A 17131-nucleotide genomic window follows, 5' to 3' on the forward strand; every position below is an offset into this window, starting at 1 on the left:
AATGTGTAAGCATTCAGTTACAAAAAGTTATCACATCCTGTGGAACAACTTGATCCAACAACAATTTCCGTTGTTACTCTTCAACAAAAAACCACAATCGCCAGAAGTATCAAGTCCAAGCGCCGACTATTTTAAATTCAATGTAACTCGCACCCACTAGATTTAAATTGGATTAGGAGGCAGAGATCAGGCATTGAATGACGGAGTAGGCTCGATGGGCCAAACGGCCTAATTCTACTCCTATAGAAACATAGAAAATAGGTGCAGGAGTAGGCCATACGGCCCTTCGAGCCTGCACCGCCATTCAATATGATCATGGCTGATCATCCAACTCAGCATCCCGTACCTGCCTTCTCTCCATGATCCCCTTAGCCACAAGGGCCACATCTAACTCACTCTTAAATATAGCCAATTAACTGGCCTCAACTACCTTCTGTGGCAGAGAATTCCAGAGATTCGCCACTCTCTGTGTGAAAAATGTTTTTCTCATCTCGGTCCTAAAAGACTTCCCCCTTAAACTGTGACCCCTTGTTCTGGACTTCCCCAACATCAGGAACAATCTTCCTGCATCTAGCCTGTCCAACCCCTTAAGAATTTTGTAAGTTTCTATAAGATCCCCCCTCAATCTTCTCAATTCTAGCGAGTACAAGCCGAGTCTATCCAGTCTTTCTTCATATGAAAGTCCTGACATCCCAGGAATCAGTCTGGTGAACCTTCTCTGTACTCCCTCTATGGCAAGAATGTCTTTCCTCAGATTAGGAGACCAAAACTGTACGCAATACTCCAGGTGTGGTCTCACCAAGACCTTGTACAACTGGAGTAGAACCTCCCTGCTCCTATACTCAAATCCCTTTGCTGTGAATGCTAACATACCATTCGCTTTCTTCACTGCCTGCTGCACCTGCATGCCTACTTTCAATGACTGGTGTACCATGACACCCAGGTCTCGTTGCATCTCCCCTTTTCCTAATCGGCCACCATTCAGATAATAGTCTACTTTCCTCTTTTTGCCATCAAAGTGGATAACCTCACATTCATCCACATTATACTGCATCTGCCATGCATTTGCCCACTCACCCAACCTATCCAAGTCACCTTGCAGCCTCCTAGCATCCTCCTCACAGCTAACACTGCCCCCCAGCTTAGTGTCATCCGCAAACTTGGAGATGTTGCATTCAATTCCCTCGTCCAAATCATTAATATATATTGTAAATAGCTGGCGTCCCAGCACCGAACCTTGCGGTACCCCACTAGTCACTGCCTGCCATTCTGAAAAGGACCCGTTTACTCCTACTCTTTGCTTCCTGTCTGCCAGCCAGTTCTCTATCCACATCAATACTGAACCCACAATACCGTGTGTTTGCATACTAATCTCTTATGTGGGACCTTGTCGAAAGCCTTCTGGAAGTCCAGATATAACACATCCACTGGTTCTCCCTTATCCACTCTACTAGTTACATCCTCGAAACTATAACTTGTGAATTTCAAAAAGACGAATAACGTTTTAAAAAAAAATTACAAACGGAGTCTAGAAACACTGACTGAAACCGTTATCAATTTGTAAAATCTGTTTCAGCGTCGGAAAGAATCTACCAGTTTTCATTGATTGAAAGATTGATTGAATTGCAAGATACAGCAAGAAAACCTCGGACCCCCGCGGACCATCGATCGCTCGTTTTGTGCAACCCCGCTTTCTCGTCCACACTTTAGAGGCAATTTACAGAGGCCAATTAACCAACAACCCCGCATGTCTTCGGGACGTGGAAGGAAACCAGAGTACCTGGAGGAATTCCACGTGGTCTTCATCTTTTGCTCGGCGATTAGAGTTAAAGAAGGACGCCCTCAAACACAAAATGGGAACGATCCCAGTCATATTTTCGATGAATAGGACAATTCAGAAACAGCAGGATAGTGATTCAAATGCAGGAAGGAATAAACTGGCCGTACAGTGACCGACGGAGCAAAAACAAAATAACGTTTTGCAAGAACACCTTTGGAATCGTGAACAAAACACAAAGTGCTGGAGGAACTTAGCGGGTCAGGCAGCATCTGTGGAGGGAATGGACAGACGACGTTTCGGGTTGGAACCCTTCTTCAGACTTCAGTCCAAAAACCTGGTGTTAGACACTGACTGAAACTCTGACTGAAACTGACTGAAATGTCGCTTCTCCATTCCCTCCACAGATGCTGGCTAATCCGCTGAGTTCCTCTAGCACTTTGTGTTGTGTTCAAGATTCCAACATCTGAAGTCCCTTCGGTCTTCAGTAACTGAGGGAGGTATTCTAAAGACACGTGCTCGTGTCAACGCCAAGGCACATTAAAATCAATCTAATGTCGTTATTTACTAAACGCATTCAAACATGTTTTAACATACTTGGATGAACCATAATCCCAAGATTCTCATCACATTGCTAAACTCACGAAAGTAAATTTCAATAATATTACTGCTTGATATTTTTGACAGAACTTCGTTATCTCATGGCTTTATTTATTCCATCCATTATTGCCCCACCCAAACATTGTAAGAACTTTACTACTAAGCCAACAATCATTTCTCAGGTTCTGAACCAAATCGGTGTCATCTCGTACTGATGAGTGCATGTACTGCAAGTTTGAATTGGAAAGAGTTTCTGTACCTCGCTTCCCAAAATGCTCACAAAAGCCACGATGCAGCAAATGAAGGCGCAGATCCAGATTCTGTTCAGCATCGTGGGACCTCAGCTGTTGATGCAAACACGAAGAATAAAAGACCGAGAACATCGGCAGTACTACAAAACCGTTTGCAACTCTTGAGCTGAGCTCAGCGGAAACCAACCCAAATTGAAGTGATTGGGCGAGGGAAGGGAGGGGAGGTGAGGTTGGAGTTAAGAACTTGTAAAGCGTTACAAAAATATACTGTGTGTGAAACGCATACTCACTTTGTGAACTAACCCCAGCATTTCGAGATAAATCTTCAATCCGCAGCTGACGCCCTTGGACAGATCTGATCATTCGATAGATTTAGATTTAATTCTGCTCACCAAAATGAAGAGGGCGCATTGTGCTTCACACATACAGCATTGCCCTGAAATCCAAAGTCTACTTTATAGCAAAAAGAATGAATAATCTTTCACATAAAACATTATAAAACATTATGGATGATCAGCCATGATCATATTGAATGGCGGTGCGGGCTCGAAGCGCCGAATGGCCTACTCCTGCACCTATTTTATATGTTTCTATGTTTCTAAAACAGGCTTGGGCGGTTTACGGAAAATAGACACAAAAAGCTGGAGTAATTCAGCGGGCCAGGCAGCATCTCTGGAGAAAAGGAATATGCGACGTTTCGGATCGAAACCCTTTATGGAGAGACTAGACCAAGGGGGACCCGTTGGGTCCCATAGAAACATAGAAACATAGAAATTAGGTGCAGGAGTAGGCCATTCGGCCCTTCGAGCCTGCACCGCCATTCAATATGATCATGGCTGATCATCCAACTCATATCCCGTACATGCCTTCTCTCCATACCCTCTGATCCCCTTAGCCACAAGTGCCACATCTAACTCCCTCTTAAATATAGCCAATGAACTGGCCTCGACTACCCTCTGTGGCAGAGAGTTCCAGAGATTCACCACTCTCTGTGTGAAAAAAGTTCTTCTCATCTCGGTTTTAAAGGATTTCCCCCTTATCCTTAAGCTGTGACCCCTTGTCCTGGACTTCCCCAACATTGGGAGCAATCTTCCTGCATCTAGCCTGTCCAACCCCTTAAGAATTTTGTAAGTTTCTATAAGATCCCCTCTCAATCTCCTAAATTCTAGAGAGTATAAACCAAGTCTATCCAGTCTTTCTTCATAAGACAGTCCTGACATCCCAGGAATCAGTCTGGTGAACCTTCTCTGCACTCCCTCTATGGCAATAATGTCCTTCCTCAGATTTGGAGGGTCAGGAAAGTCATGGAGGGTCATGGAAGGAAAGTCAGAGCCAATGATGGACTGGGCAGTGTTTACTACTTTTTGTAGTCTTTTCCTCTCCAGGGCGCTCAAATTGCCGAACTAAGCCACGATGCAACCGGTCAGTATGCTCTCTACTGTGCACCTGTAGAAGTTAGAGAGAGTCTTCCTTGACAATCCGACTCTCCGTAATCTTCTCAGGAAGTAGAGGCGCTGATGAGCTTTTTTGATAATTGCGTTAGTGTTCTTGGACCAGGAATTTATTTTTCATACCTGGTCTATAATTGAGTACGTTCGCCTGATTTATAATGAGGGGGAATTGCTTGGTCTTTGGAGGGTGGCATTGTACCTATAGGAGCAAGGGACTACAAGATGGTCTGAAGAAGGGTTTCGGCCCGAAACGTTACCCATTTCCTTCGCTCCATAGATGCTGCTGCACCCGCTGAGTTTCTCCAGCATTTTTGTGTACCTTCGTTTTTTCCCGCATCTGCAGTTCCTTCTTGTAGAACACTACAAGATGCTGGTTTACAAAAAAAGACACAAAGTGTTGGAGTAACTTTGGTGGTCAGGCAGCATCTCTGGAGATCATGGATAGGGTGACCCGTTCTTCAGAGATGCTGCCCAAAGACACTAGAGGAGTATCTAGTATATTTGATGCTGCCTGGCCCGCTGAGTTACTCCAGCACTCTGAGTCCTGCATTGTATCTGGTTTGTCCATGGATGATCATTCCCACCTGTAGCAAGGCAGCATCACGTGGTCTGTTCACCCAGGTTGTGCCTGATCCCTGATTGGACGCGACTGGTCACTGGGGGGGGGGGGGAAGACCAATCGCCGTGGACATTAATTCCAAGTCACCGCAACCAATCACCTCCTCGCTTTTTGTTTGTCCTTAGCAACACGGTGGACAATACGGCGGCGGACGCATAGCAACCAAGTTGGGGTCGGAGCTCTGGGGCAAGGCGGCGGGAGGGGGGTGGGGGGGAGAGAGTCCTGGCAGAATGGTCAATGGTCATCAAGGGGGAAAGCAATGGCGGTGGGGGCAGGTTAATGGTTAACGGAGGAGGAGGGAGTGAACACGGGGACGGGCTACTGGATAACAGGGTCAGCAGCAGTGTCTTGGTTACTGGGCAGCGAGGAAGGTCTGGAGACCTCTCAGTTAGCAGGGTGGGAGAAGCTAGTGGGGTCTAGAGTCTGTTCACTTGTCTGGGAAGAGAGTGGCTGGGGGTCTGGGCACTGGTCAGTGCAGTTAGGGCCAGAAGGTGGATTGAGCATCGGATATTGGAAGGACAATGAGCTCCCCACTGTCATCTCTGGGAAAGCTGAGGAAAGTCTCGCTGCACCTGCCGGAGCTGCAGGGTCGCGGGTAAGTAAGGTTTGCATTATTTATTCACTTGTTTTTGCTTCGAATAAATTGATGCATCCCCCTCCCCACACACACACACACGTATTGTAAATGATGTGAGATTCATTGCTGCTGTCCAGTGGTTTACAGATCAGCTCGAGTGAGTTACAACAGTTACAACGAGTGGGAATAAGCAAGCCTTTTTCAGGTTGACTAGTGAAGCATTGCTGGGATCAGTGGCTTGGACAGCTGCTGTCCTAGAAGGATCAAATGTTATATCTCCATATTTGCTGCTGATGACAAAACTAGGTTAGATTGTGAGTAGGGAGAAGAATGTAAAGGGGCTCCAGTGGGTCTACTCCAGCATCTGCAGCTCCTTCTTGAACACTTTGTCTACTCCACTGCGATATCTCCTCAAGGTATGCCTACTTTGAAGAAGTTCTCCTCCTCCCTCCGAAGACAGTTTTCCTCCTCTTCCTTTCTTCTCCCCCCCCCCCCCCCCCCGCCCCCTACATCAATCTGAAGAAGGGTTTTGGCCTGAAACGTTGCCTGTTTCCTTCGCTCCATAGATGCTGCTTCACCCGCTGAGTTTCTCCAGCACTTTTGTCTACCTTTTGTTAAGTTGAGTGAATGTGTAAGAACTTGGCAAATGCAATATAACGTTGAAGGATGAGGTTATCCATTTTAATGCATAGACTAGAAAAGCAGAGCATTTTGATATCTTCTTTTTTCTAATATTGACACAGTTTTCACAATATTTTCTAATCAACATTTGTTGCTGCACTTTTTAACTTTGTGTAACATTATAGGCATGTCCTTGAGTCACACCTGTACAATAAAGACTCCCAACACAAATCCTCTCCCTGTTCTAGTTTTGGAGGAGTTCCATAGAATAAATTCACTTCCCAAGACAGTCAAAAGGCTAATATTTTAAAGAACTTTGATTATGGTATGGTGGTGTCACAGCCAAGCTGACCTGATTTGTATGTAAAGGGAAGTTACAGTGGTAACCCACTTTTGTATCCTCATCCAAATTAATTGCATGATGGGCTGATTATGCTGTTTTTCATGAGTTTATGTCCACCATTTATTCTTATATTTAAAACTGACAACATTCAAAATAAATTAAAGACAAAATAACAGCCTTGCACCAACATTGCGTCAGGACATATTGCATCATCCACCCGCTGTCTCATCATTTAAGTTAATATTTTGTTAATTCACAAAATAGTTATCTAGCCATTCACAAAATGGCTTGCACTCCAAAGAGGAAAACACCATAACCTTGCATCAACATTGCTCTAAGTCCCAGCAGAAGATCACAAAGTTGGTAGGGGTGAGGCAAGTGTGACTGCATAAGGAAGACAACTCCGAGATGAGGCCTTGCTGATTCAGGAGAGTAAGGAGGATCTGAGAAAGACAAGTGATGCTTCGAAGAAAGATTTGAGGCACCAGGAGTTTCTATAAACTCAAACACCCTGCACTGATGCCTCGTGGAAGTCATTTGTACAGCCAGAAGACCTAAGAAAACACAACTTCTAAATGCTGCGATAAAGAAGAAACAATACCAGTGGACCATGTGAGGACTGGAGAAAAGTATTATTCAGTGACAAAAGCGATTTCCTGGTTTGTGGCCAATGTACCATGTTCTGAGATCACCCAAAGAGCTAGTGAGAAAATGCCACATTGACCAATAGACAAAAGGTGCAGGAGTAGGCCATTCGCACTTTCGAGCCAGCAGCGCCATTCAATGTGATCATGGCAGATAATCCCCAACCAGTTTGTCAAAAACCCTGAAGAGATTATGTTCCATGGTTGTTTCAGCTGCTACGGTGTTAGTTCACTGCACCCAGTTGATGGAATAACGAGGTTATTGCAATATATCAATGACTTGCAGTTGATCAGATGAATATGAAGCTGTTGCGATGGGAAGTGACAAAAGGAGAAGCCTTTCTGTGTTTGCATCTTCCCTGGCTACACAATGATGGTACATCCCCAATGTTTGCAAAATTGATAGGCCTCTCAACTGTGTCTCATTTGCATACAATACTTTTGCTTTGTCCTTACTTTCATCCTACCAATTTCCACATTCAGCGAATTATGTTACATGACCATCAAGGATGCCTATCGCTCTATCCCTCGCCCTCACTTCGGTAAATCCAACCATACTGCGATGCTGCTTCTTCCTGCCTACAGGCAGCAATTAAAGAGCGCCCCCCCAAAGGTGAGGACTGTACATAACTGGTTGGGGGGGGGGGGGGGCAAACTGAAGAAGGGTCTCGACCCGAAACGTCGCCTATTCCTTCTCTCGATAGATTCTGCCTCACCCGCTGAGTTTCTCGAACATTTTTGTCTATCTTCGATTTTCCAGCATCTGCAGTTCCTTCTTAAACAAATACTGCAGGACATCGTTGTTCAGTTGCATGAGCAATTCTGAGTCTCCAGTCACCTGTCATTTAATTCACAACCACACTCCCACTTTGGCCTCTCCATCTTTGGCCTCCTACATGCTTCAGTAATGCTTAACATAAGAACTAGGAACAGCACCTCTTATTTCATAGTATGTTGAAGCCCTTAAGACTTGATACTGAATTTTTTTTTAAAGTACCCACATCCCTTTTTCTTTCTCTTTTTAAAGCAATTCTTACCTTGATAACTTTGATCTGCAACCTTTTGCGGACATTCTCTCTGTTGTCTCCACTCTTTGTCTCCACCTCACTCCGCTCTCCACATTTTTTCACTTGTCTCGTTCTGGTGAAGGATCTTTGAACTAAAATGAAATGCCAACTCTGTTTCTTTCCCCAAAGATGCCAAGACCTTCCAGCATTTCTGTTTATATGTGTTACAGTTTTAATTTTCTGTTTATATTCTCCACAGCAAACAAGTTGTCTGCTTTGAAGAGAGCTATACAGGTAGGACAGACCAATTTTCTCTTTCACTACCAAACTCTAAACCATCAATATTCCTCATAGATGTCTGCTGATAAGTCTAGCACCTTTCAGTGTGCTACTGATCATTTGCACTTTCAAGGAACTATGTACCTACAATTGACTGCTGGATGAAAAGAGGTAAAGGTCCATTCTCATGATTCCATCTGAAATATTCCTGTCCGGCGGTGGATCATTGGTGCAGAGGCTGGAGATCCTCCAGTCTAGGACAATTCCCTGCAGATTTTCATCAGGTTTGGCACAGACTCCTGGCAGTATCCAATCTGCACACTCAAGTAACACTCAGATTGCCATGACAACAGTTTCATTTGAATCCGATGAACGAAGGGTTAGTTAGGAGTTGCAGAGGAACGATGTATTAGGAATATAATCAAGGTGTGGTTTGTGCACTGTTTAACCTTGCTTCCATCTTTATATATAATGGCTATGCATCAGTAACAGCAAATGCCAATTAAACAAATGCCCCCCCCCCCCAAAAAAACCCCCACATCATCTTAGCACTTTTTGATCGATAATATTTTGTAATGGTATTAAGTGAACTTTTATTTTTTATTTTTTTAACTGTCTCTGGCAAAGTGGAAACACAAAAAAACCCATCAGTTTGAAGAAGGGTCTTGAACAGAAACATCAACAACCCTGCAGTCTCTTGTGTCTCTACAATAGATAATAGCTCTTTTTTAAATTGGTTAATTAATGTATGGAAATCCATTGCCTTGATGGTCATTTGCGGAATTGGTCATTTTCCCTGCATAATAGTGAGGTGACAAATATTCAACGCTGCTGTGATAAGAGTCCAGCACCTCAAATCCAGTACTCAAAAACTTCAGTTAGAAAGAAGTTTACAAAATTATTTAAGTTTATTCATCTAAAATAAAATGATAGACAACAGGGTAGAACAGAATTCTGAAGAATGTATTGACAAATGGATAGATATGTGGACAGATGAAACTTAACCTAGACGTTTGAAGTGACACATTTCAGGATAATGAGTGGGTAAAGTTCTACATGTTAAATGAGCTGACACAGGGATTGAGAGGTGGAGCTGGATAAAGGTTGGAGAGAGTGAAGTGCTTGTATGTTATTCCTGAAAATGGCCGACCAGGCAGGAAATGCTATTTTAAAAAAACCAATTGGTGATAGGAGCACTGCCTCGTATCAGTAAACCAATTTAAAATCCAATTTGCCAAATTACTCTTGATCCCATAACTCTTAACTGTTGGACCAGTCTCCCATGTAGAACATTGTCAAAAGACTTACTGAACTCCGTGCAGACCGTATCAAATGCATTGCCTAATTGAAACACCCGGTCACTTCCTCAAAAGATGTAATCAAATTACTCGGGAAAATGTACCGTCAATAAAGGATGCTGGCCATTCCTAATCAATCGCTCTCACTCAATGAAGATGAATCCTGTCTCCCAGAGGTTTTTCCTCATAATTTCCCTACTACTGACATCAGTCTCCCCGACCTGTAATTGCCTGGCTTACTCTTTCTGCTCTACCTGAATAAACTTATCACATTCACCAGTCATCTGGCACCAGAGCAGATCTAGACATTTCTGAGAGAATCCCCCAAAAGTCCTAATTTGCCCCTGTAGCAGCCTGGAACACATCTGGTACCAGTCTCTATGGATTTTAAGCCCACTTATCTAAGATCACATATATTTCAACTCCTTGGTTAACTCATCCCTTCCCACCCCAAACCACCCCCTTCCCAGGTACCTTCCCCCACAACCGCAGAAGATGCAACACCTGTCGTTATACCTCCTCCCTCGACTCTGTCCAGGGACCGCAACAGTCCTTTCAGGTTAGGCAGAGGTTCACTTGCACCTCCTCCAACCTCATCTACTGCATCCATTGCTCAAGATGTGGACTCTAATACATTGGCGCGACCAAACGCAGACTGGGCGATTGTTTCGCGGAACACCTTCGCTCACCCCGCCTGAACCAACCTGATCTCCCGGTTCTGGACACTTTAATTCTCCTTCCCATTCCTACACAGACCTTTCTGTCCTCGGTCTCCTCCATTGTCAGAGTGAGGCTAAATGCAAATTGGAGGAACAGCACCTCATATTTCTTAGAGATTTATTAGAATGCACTAAAGATGGAGGACTTAAGAAATGTGGAGAGACTGGACAACTTATGGTTCTTTTCCTTTAAAAGAGTAGATTTGGTAGTGATATTCCATTCCATTTACAACTCCTCAGAAAATTGCCAGTAATTGCCTATTTGTAGCAGCACCTGCCAACATTTGGGCATGGACGGATAGACAGGAATGGGTAAGACGAGAATGAATTGAACATTACACAAGAATTTTCATTGGAGACATTGTCACATTTATAGACAGTACAGGAAACGCCATGTGTCGAAACGCCTTTCATTTAATCTTGCAGGCTGAGAGGATAGTGTTTACAGGAAGTTAGAAAAAAATGCTTGCGTTGCAGTGCTGCAACAGTGTTTTCATACTCGTAGTCTGTCTTTGGTGTCTGAACATCACACACCATGTTCTTATCTACAATGGGAGTTCATTCAACACATTATCAATAAATTAGCCTTTGCGATTTGACTGCCATGGCTGGTGCAATAGATGAGTCACAGATATTATAGAAGATCATGAGTTGGTGTGTGAGTTTATATACAGTGTTGAGATATCATCAACAGAGGAATCTTTGCATATCAAATACTGACTTCTGGAAATTTCTTATGAATTTCCTGGGAATGTATGTAGAGGGAACTTTAAAGAGTAGTGGAAATAGTACAGCAAAACATTATTATCAACTGTTTTATTTCTTTCTGCAGATGATGAGGCTGCCTTACTGAGTGAAATCCTACCTCTATCATGGGCACACAGCCCAATATCGTCCAATCCCTCTCCACCAACAAAGTCAAAGGCAAATGGTATGGGTTGCGAAAAGGCCTCAAAATGTCTTTGTTATTGTTTGCTTTCAATGGTGCTCTCTGCAGAGGATCCACAAGGGTATATCAAGAAAATATTGTCAAATCAAATAGAGGGATATTTGAAGGGACAACCCCATGCCTTTGGCCTTCATCCCACTGCAGTGGCTGTCTCTTAAGCTTGCAGTTTTCATGCTTTGAAATTCTAACTAGCAGCATGGCCATTGAGGTGGGATTGGAAGAATGGGGGACAGAGATTCAAGAAGGGAATTTCATAGCATAAGCTCTTTAAGGCTTAAGATCCAATTACCAATGGTGGGATGTGGACCAACGGTGAGTGGGGGGGGGGGGGGGGGGGGGGGAAGGGAGGGTGGTGGGTAGTGGTTGGGTGGGGGGGTTGGTGGGTGAAAGGGGGCCATTGTGGCACAAAACAGCCAAATTAAACATCACAAAAAACAAATGGAAAATGTTGCAAGTACTCAGCAGGCCAGGGAGTATCTGTGTGGAGAAGAATACAACAAACATTTTGGGTGGTTGATCATTCATCAGAACTAGTAATAATTAGTAATCAAACATATTTTATATTGCAGAATAAAGGGAAAGGGTTGGAGGGAACATAGGGATGTGTGTGATAAGAATGAGGCCAAGAAAGACTGAATAACAGTGTAGAGGCTGCTGATGGATAGTGATGGTCTGTTAATTATTTATTGGCCAATATTTATTACGTAGTTTTAATGAATCTGCAAAAAGATACCTATATTGGTGCAGCACGTCACTAATGTAAATTGTCAACTTAGATCTTTGTGCACGAGTCTCAGGAATGCAACTTTGGCCCACTAACCTATGACTCAAAATCACAAATGTTTTTGACTGGATGCAGCTGATAACTGCAGATTGGATGTTGAGTTCATATTGCTTTAACTTTTCTGATTTGCCTTTTATGGAAAAAATGGTTTTGCATCTCCAGACTTTAGTCCTGGTGACAATGAACTCATGTCTACAATGATGAAGCGGCTAACCAAAATGGAGCAGCGCGTCCGAAGCCAAGCACTGGAGATCAGCAGGAAGGTAATGAAAGTTTCCCGTCAATGCCATGAAAGTGTTCAGAATAATAGAATTATAGTGTATCACAGCACAGAAGGAAACAACATGAACTACTGACCACAAATTACCGGTACTTTGAAGAGATTTTGCACAGCATTGTTTGCATATTCAGGGTTCAATACTTCATTTACAATGGATTTTCCCTACTCTTTATTAATTACTTTTCACAGCTGTGTTATTGGTGATCACCAATATATCATGGAGTGCAATCACATGTTTCAGGTGCAACTTCTGAAGAGTTTTTCCTTGCACATGAATTTTATTCACACATAAATAGTGTTTGATATTGTATAATGTATAATCTGACTATATTCTGTGCTGTATCCTATAAGGTTTTCATGTAAGTAATTTCCAGTAATTGGATTGTGATTCCATGTATTTGCGAGCTGTTCCCATGAAGGTTTCTCCTAGTTGATTGATGAGGGAGAGCTCCCCAGATATATATTCTGGTCCAAAATAGCGATGCACTGAAACACCTTCCAGAAGAGATTGAATTGTATTTTTTTTTTTTACAGAATCAGCAAATAGCTGTATTGGAAGAAAAGCTGAGTGTGCTCCAACTATCTAACAGTAAGAGCATTTGATAATTTTTAATGGTGATCTGTCTGATTCTAATGCTGTGCAACAATGATGGAGTGTAGTATGTAGTTCTGCAGACCTTTTATTTATAGTTGTTGCAATACATGGTCCAGTTTAGTCAAATTCACTGATGTCGCTAAACTTTGAGATTAGTCACCGAACCTCCAATTAAAGATTGATCTGGGTAGAGACGGTTTTGTTCTGGACTCCATGGTTTTGAAAGAATGTCAAGGCCTGGGAGAGAGTGTGGGTGAAATTTATTACAGTGCACTAAAGATGGAGAACTTAAGAAATGTGGAGAGACTGCACAACTTGTGGTTATTTTCCTTACAACGAGTAGATCTGGTAGTGATATTCAAATCAGCTCTGACCTTCCTTCCATCGAGGGGATTTATCGCAGTCGCTGCCTCAAAAAGGCTGGCAGTATCATCAAAGACCCACACCATCCTGGCCACACACTGATCTCCCTGCTACCTTCAGGTAGAAGGTACAGGAGCCTGAAGACTGCAACAACCAGGTTCAGGAATAGCTACTTCCCCTCAGCCATCAGGTTATTAAACCTGGCTCGGACAAAACTCTGATTATTAGCAACCACTTTCTGTTATTTGCACTACCAGTTTATTTATTCATGTGTGTATATATTTATATCATGGTATATGGACACATTTATCTGTTTTGTAGTAAATGCCTACTATTTTCTGTGTGCTTAAGCAAAGCAAGAATGTCATTGTCCTATACAGGGACACATGACAATAAACTCACTTGAACTTGAACTTGAAGCCTTTTGTTGCAGATGATATGGGGTTTGATGGGCAGAATAGAAGAAGGGGTTTGACCCAAAATGTCACCTGCCAATGCTCTCTGGCGATGCTGCCTGATTTGCTGAGTTACTGCAGCACTTTGTGTCCTTTTGTGTATTAACCAGCAGCTGCAGTTCCTTGTTTCTAGGTTTTTGTTTTCTTTGTTTTGCTATGCAAAGATGGGACTAATTAATTTGGGAGGCTGGAGAATTGGGACAGGAACTGATCGAATTGGGAGATTCATTTTCTGTTCAATCTGTTTCTCTTTATTTTCTGAACAGAAATAGCAGATGAGCCCAAGATACAGCAGGAACTGGCAAGATACCTCCAGCTACAGAATCAAGTGTGGGACATGGAAGTAAGAGATCTGCCTGTTCTTTGGAATCAAGATTCATCACACTGTCTCCTGTTCAATTACCATGCTTCTCCCTTGCACCAAATCTGCCCTTGTTTAGCCCTCCCCTTTCAACCAAAACTGCAGTTTTCATTAGTATTCGCCATTTCTATCTGTCTGTCTATCTTCTTAACCCAGACTTTGATGTTTTGAGTCTACTTGAAGGTTATTTTTTAAATTGAAATCTAACAGGTTCCACTATCTACTTTAATTGTAAATAACCTCAATGATCTCCCCCCTTCTCAGTCCAACCTAGCTTAGTACAGTCTGCATCACTTTTTGGAATTGTTATCATCATCTTCCAGGAGTCAATTGGAAAATGATCAATTGGTACTCAACAAACTTACTCCATATGTAGTCTTCTGGCCATGTGCTATGATATTTCTAAGGTATCTTGTAAACTACACTACAACACTTGTTTTACAGTTTCATTTTTGGCTTAATGGATATCATCCTTTTTAAAAGTTAGAAGATTTCATTTCAAGACTCGAGTCAGAAATTTGAGTACATAATTCATCTAATCATTCCCATCCCCCTGACAATGCAGTCCTTCCTGACAGTAGTGCAGAATTCATTCAATTCTGCTATTGAGACAGTGCACCCTTGGTGCTACCCTTTCAACAGTGTAGTACTCCCACAGCTCTGTCTCTGATAACACTGTGCTCCCTCAGTCCTTTTCTATAGTGCTAGCCCAGGTGACATACTCCATTGTCTAGAGTGCATTTAGATCAATTACCTTTTAATTTCAAGATAATCAATTGAGCCAGCAGATATTTGGAGTCCCATAATCCTGTGGTGGGTACATCAGCGTACAAGTTCCTCAACAAAAAGAAGCACCAGTCAATGAGATACTAAGTTGTTCTCTGTTTCACAGAAAGGATATTGGGAAATTTAATCATGAAGGGTTTTGGTAAACGGTAGTAAATAAGTTGAAACAGAAAAGAACTGTGTTAAGTTTTTTCTTTACTTAATCGGTTTTATAATTTGGAATGCATTGCTTAAAATTAAAAGGGATTCGATAATAATTTTCCCAAAACAATTTAATTAGTGCAGAAAGTATGGTTTTATTTAAGGAGTTGATTGGCTAGAGGGGCAAGTTACATGACAATGGAAAAGGGCAGGGAATAATTATTTCAAAGAGCTGCCAAGGTATAGTCAGCTGGTGCCCCCAACATCATTCCATGAAAATGGTTTTCAGGAATATTTTGAATAAAGTTATTTCTTGGATTCGCCTTTTCTTTCATAAATCAACCAAAAACAAGAATGGGGGGAGAGTGGTGACTTGTTTGATATGGCTGGTTTCTGCAGAAGTTCCTGAACGATTACGGGATGATCTGGGTCGGTACCAAGGAGGATGAAGCCAGCCATGTTTATCTAAAGGAAGAAGAGGAACCTAGAGTGAACCCTGCTGCCAGTGGGCCAGTTCTGTACCCAGGTAAGTTCATAAGTTATAGGAGCAGAATTAGGACATTCGGTCCATCATTCTACTCTGCCATTCATTCATGGCTGATCGATCGTTCCCTCTCAACCCCATTCTCCTGCCTTCTCCCCATAACCCCTGACACCCGGAAGTTGCACTGTTACCAAAAAGCCTTGTTTGGACTCAATCTGCAGACAGGATCAGGCACAGGTCCCAGAATCACGGAGAATTTGCGTCCCCTGGAAAAGACAAGGGTCAGACACAGGTATTTTAACAAAGAGAGGCTGGCAGATTTTCCTTTAAAAATAATTACTGTCAAGGATCCTTTAATAGCTTGAAAGCTCTAGTAGCTTTAGTCATAGAGTGATACAGTGTGGAAACAGGCCCTTCGGTCCAACTCGCCCACATTGGCCAACAATGTCCCAGCTACACTAGTCCCACTTGTCTGCAGTTGGTCCTTATCCCTCCAAACCTGTCCTATCCATGTACCTGTCTAATTGTTTCTTAAACGATGGGATAGTTCCAGCCTCAACTACTTCCTCTGGCAGCTTGTTCCATACACCCACCACCGTTTGTGTGAAAAAGGTACCCCTCGGATTCCTATTAAATATTTTTCCCTAAACCTTGAACCTATGTCCCCTGGTCCTTGATTCCCCTACTCTGGCCAAAAGACTGTGTATTTACCCGATCTATTCCTCTCATGATTTTGCATACCTCTATAAGATCTCCCTTCATCCTCCTGTGCTCCATGGAATAGAGACCCAGACTACCCAACCTTTTCCCTTTAGCTCACATCCTCTAGACCTGGCAACATCCTTGTAAATCTTTTCTGAACCCTTTCAACCTTGACAATATCTTTAATATAACATGGTGTCCAGAACTAACACAATATTCTAAATGCGGTCACACCAACGTCTTTTACAACTCCCAACTTCTATACTCAATACTCTGTCTGACGAAGGCCAAAGTGGCAGAAGCCTTTTTGACCACCTTATCTACCTGTGGCTCGACCTTCAAGGAACCATGCACCTGTAGTCGTAGATACCTCTGCTCTACAACACTACCCAGAGGCTTACCGTTTACTGTGTAGGTCCTGACCTTGTTCGACGTCACCAAACGTAGGCTTCCTGCCACCCCACTACATCTAAATACATCTAAATACCACCTGCATATCCTCTAGTCCTTTTCTCCTTCATGTGTATCCAAGTTCTCCTTAAAGGCATCTTATTTGTGGCAATCACTTTTTGTGGGTTTAGTGAGTGCAGGTTCCTGTTTTTTGGAGGCGTAGGGAATAGTAGATGTTAAAATCCTGAGCAAAACACAGTGGGTTGGAGAAACTCATCAGGCCAGTCAACATCTATGGAAGAGATGGACAGATTATGTTTTGGGTCGGGACCTTTCCTCAGACGCATGTGTTTTGCTCAGGGTTCTAGATTTTATTGATGATAATCGAGTGTGGATCACCTTAGGGCAGATTTTGCTGGGAGTTCAGGAACTATAAATTTTGTTTTTTTCCCTGTGGGCGAGAGAAGGTAGGTTTCCTTTCATCTCCCAATCAACTGGATCATTGGACGAAACTGTCACTTAACCCATATATTTCAGGCTTGTGCTATTCTACATCTTTTTATAGTCATAAAAGTTGCAGAAATATTCTAAGTGAATTATTATAAATAATATTGTGTTTACAAAAAGAGTACATTTGTATGACTGGCTCAGGCAC

General features: G+C 42.7%; 1 protein-coding gene across 2 annotated transcripts in view; it reads left to right on the forward strand.

Moving 5' to 3' along the window:
* The first annotated feature begins 4944 nt into the window (after positions 1 to 4944).
* Positions 4945 to 17131, forward strand: part of ubxn11 (UBX domain protein 11) — a 42598-nt gene continuing 30411 nt past the window's right edge. The window contains exons 1-7 of one of the 2 annotated variants that reach the window (XM_033045067.1): positions 4945 to 5293; positions 8150 to 8184; positions 11019 to 11117; positions 12082 to 12182; positions 12734 to 12788; positions 13879 to 13955; positions 15300 to 15426. In XM_033045067.1, the coding sequence (XP_032900958.1) occupies positions 5220 to 5293; positions 8150 to 8184; positions 11019 to 11117; positions 12082 to 12182; positions 12734 to 12788; positions 13879 to 13955; positions 15300 to 15426 (568 nt within the window). In that variant the 5' untranslated portion in view covers positions 4945 to 5219. The remainder of the gene's footprint in view (positions 5294 to 8149; positions 8185 to 11018; positions 11118 to 12081; positions 12183 to 12733; positions 12789 to 13878; positions 13956 to 15299; positions 15427 to 17131) is intronic. The other variant, XM_033045066.1, reaches the window with a different exon arrangement.

Source organism: Amblyraja radiata, chromosome 27, assembly GCF_010909765.2.
Source record: "Amblyraja radiata isolate CabotCenter1 chromosome 27, sAmbRad1.1.pri, whole genome shotgun sequence".
Lineage (NCBI taxonomy): Eukaryota > Metazoa > Chordata > Chondrichthyes > Rajiformes > Rajidae > Amblyraja > Amblyraja radiata.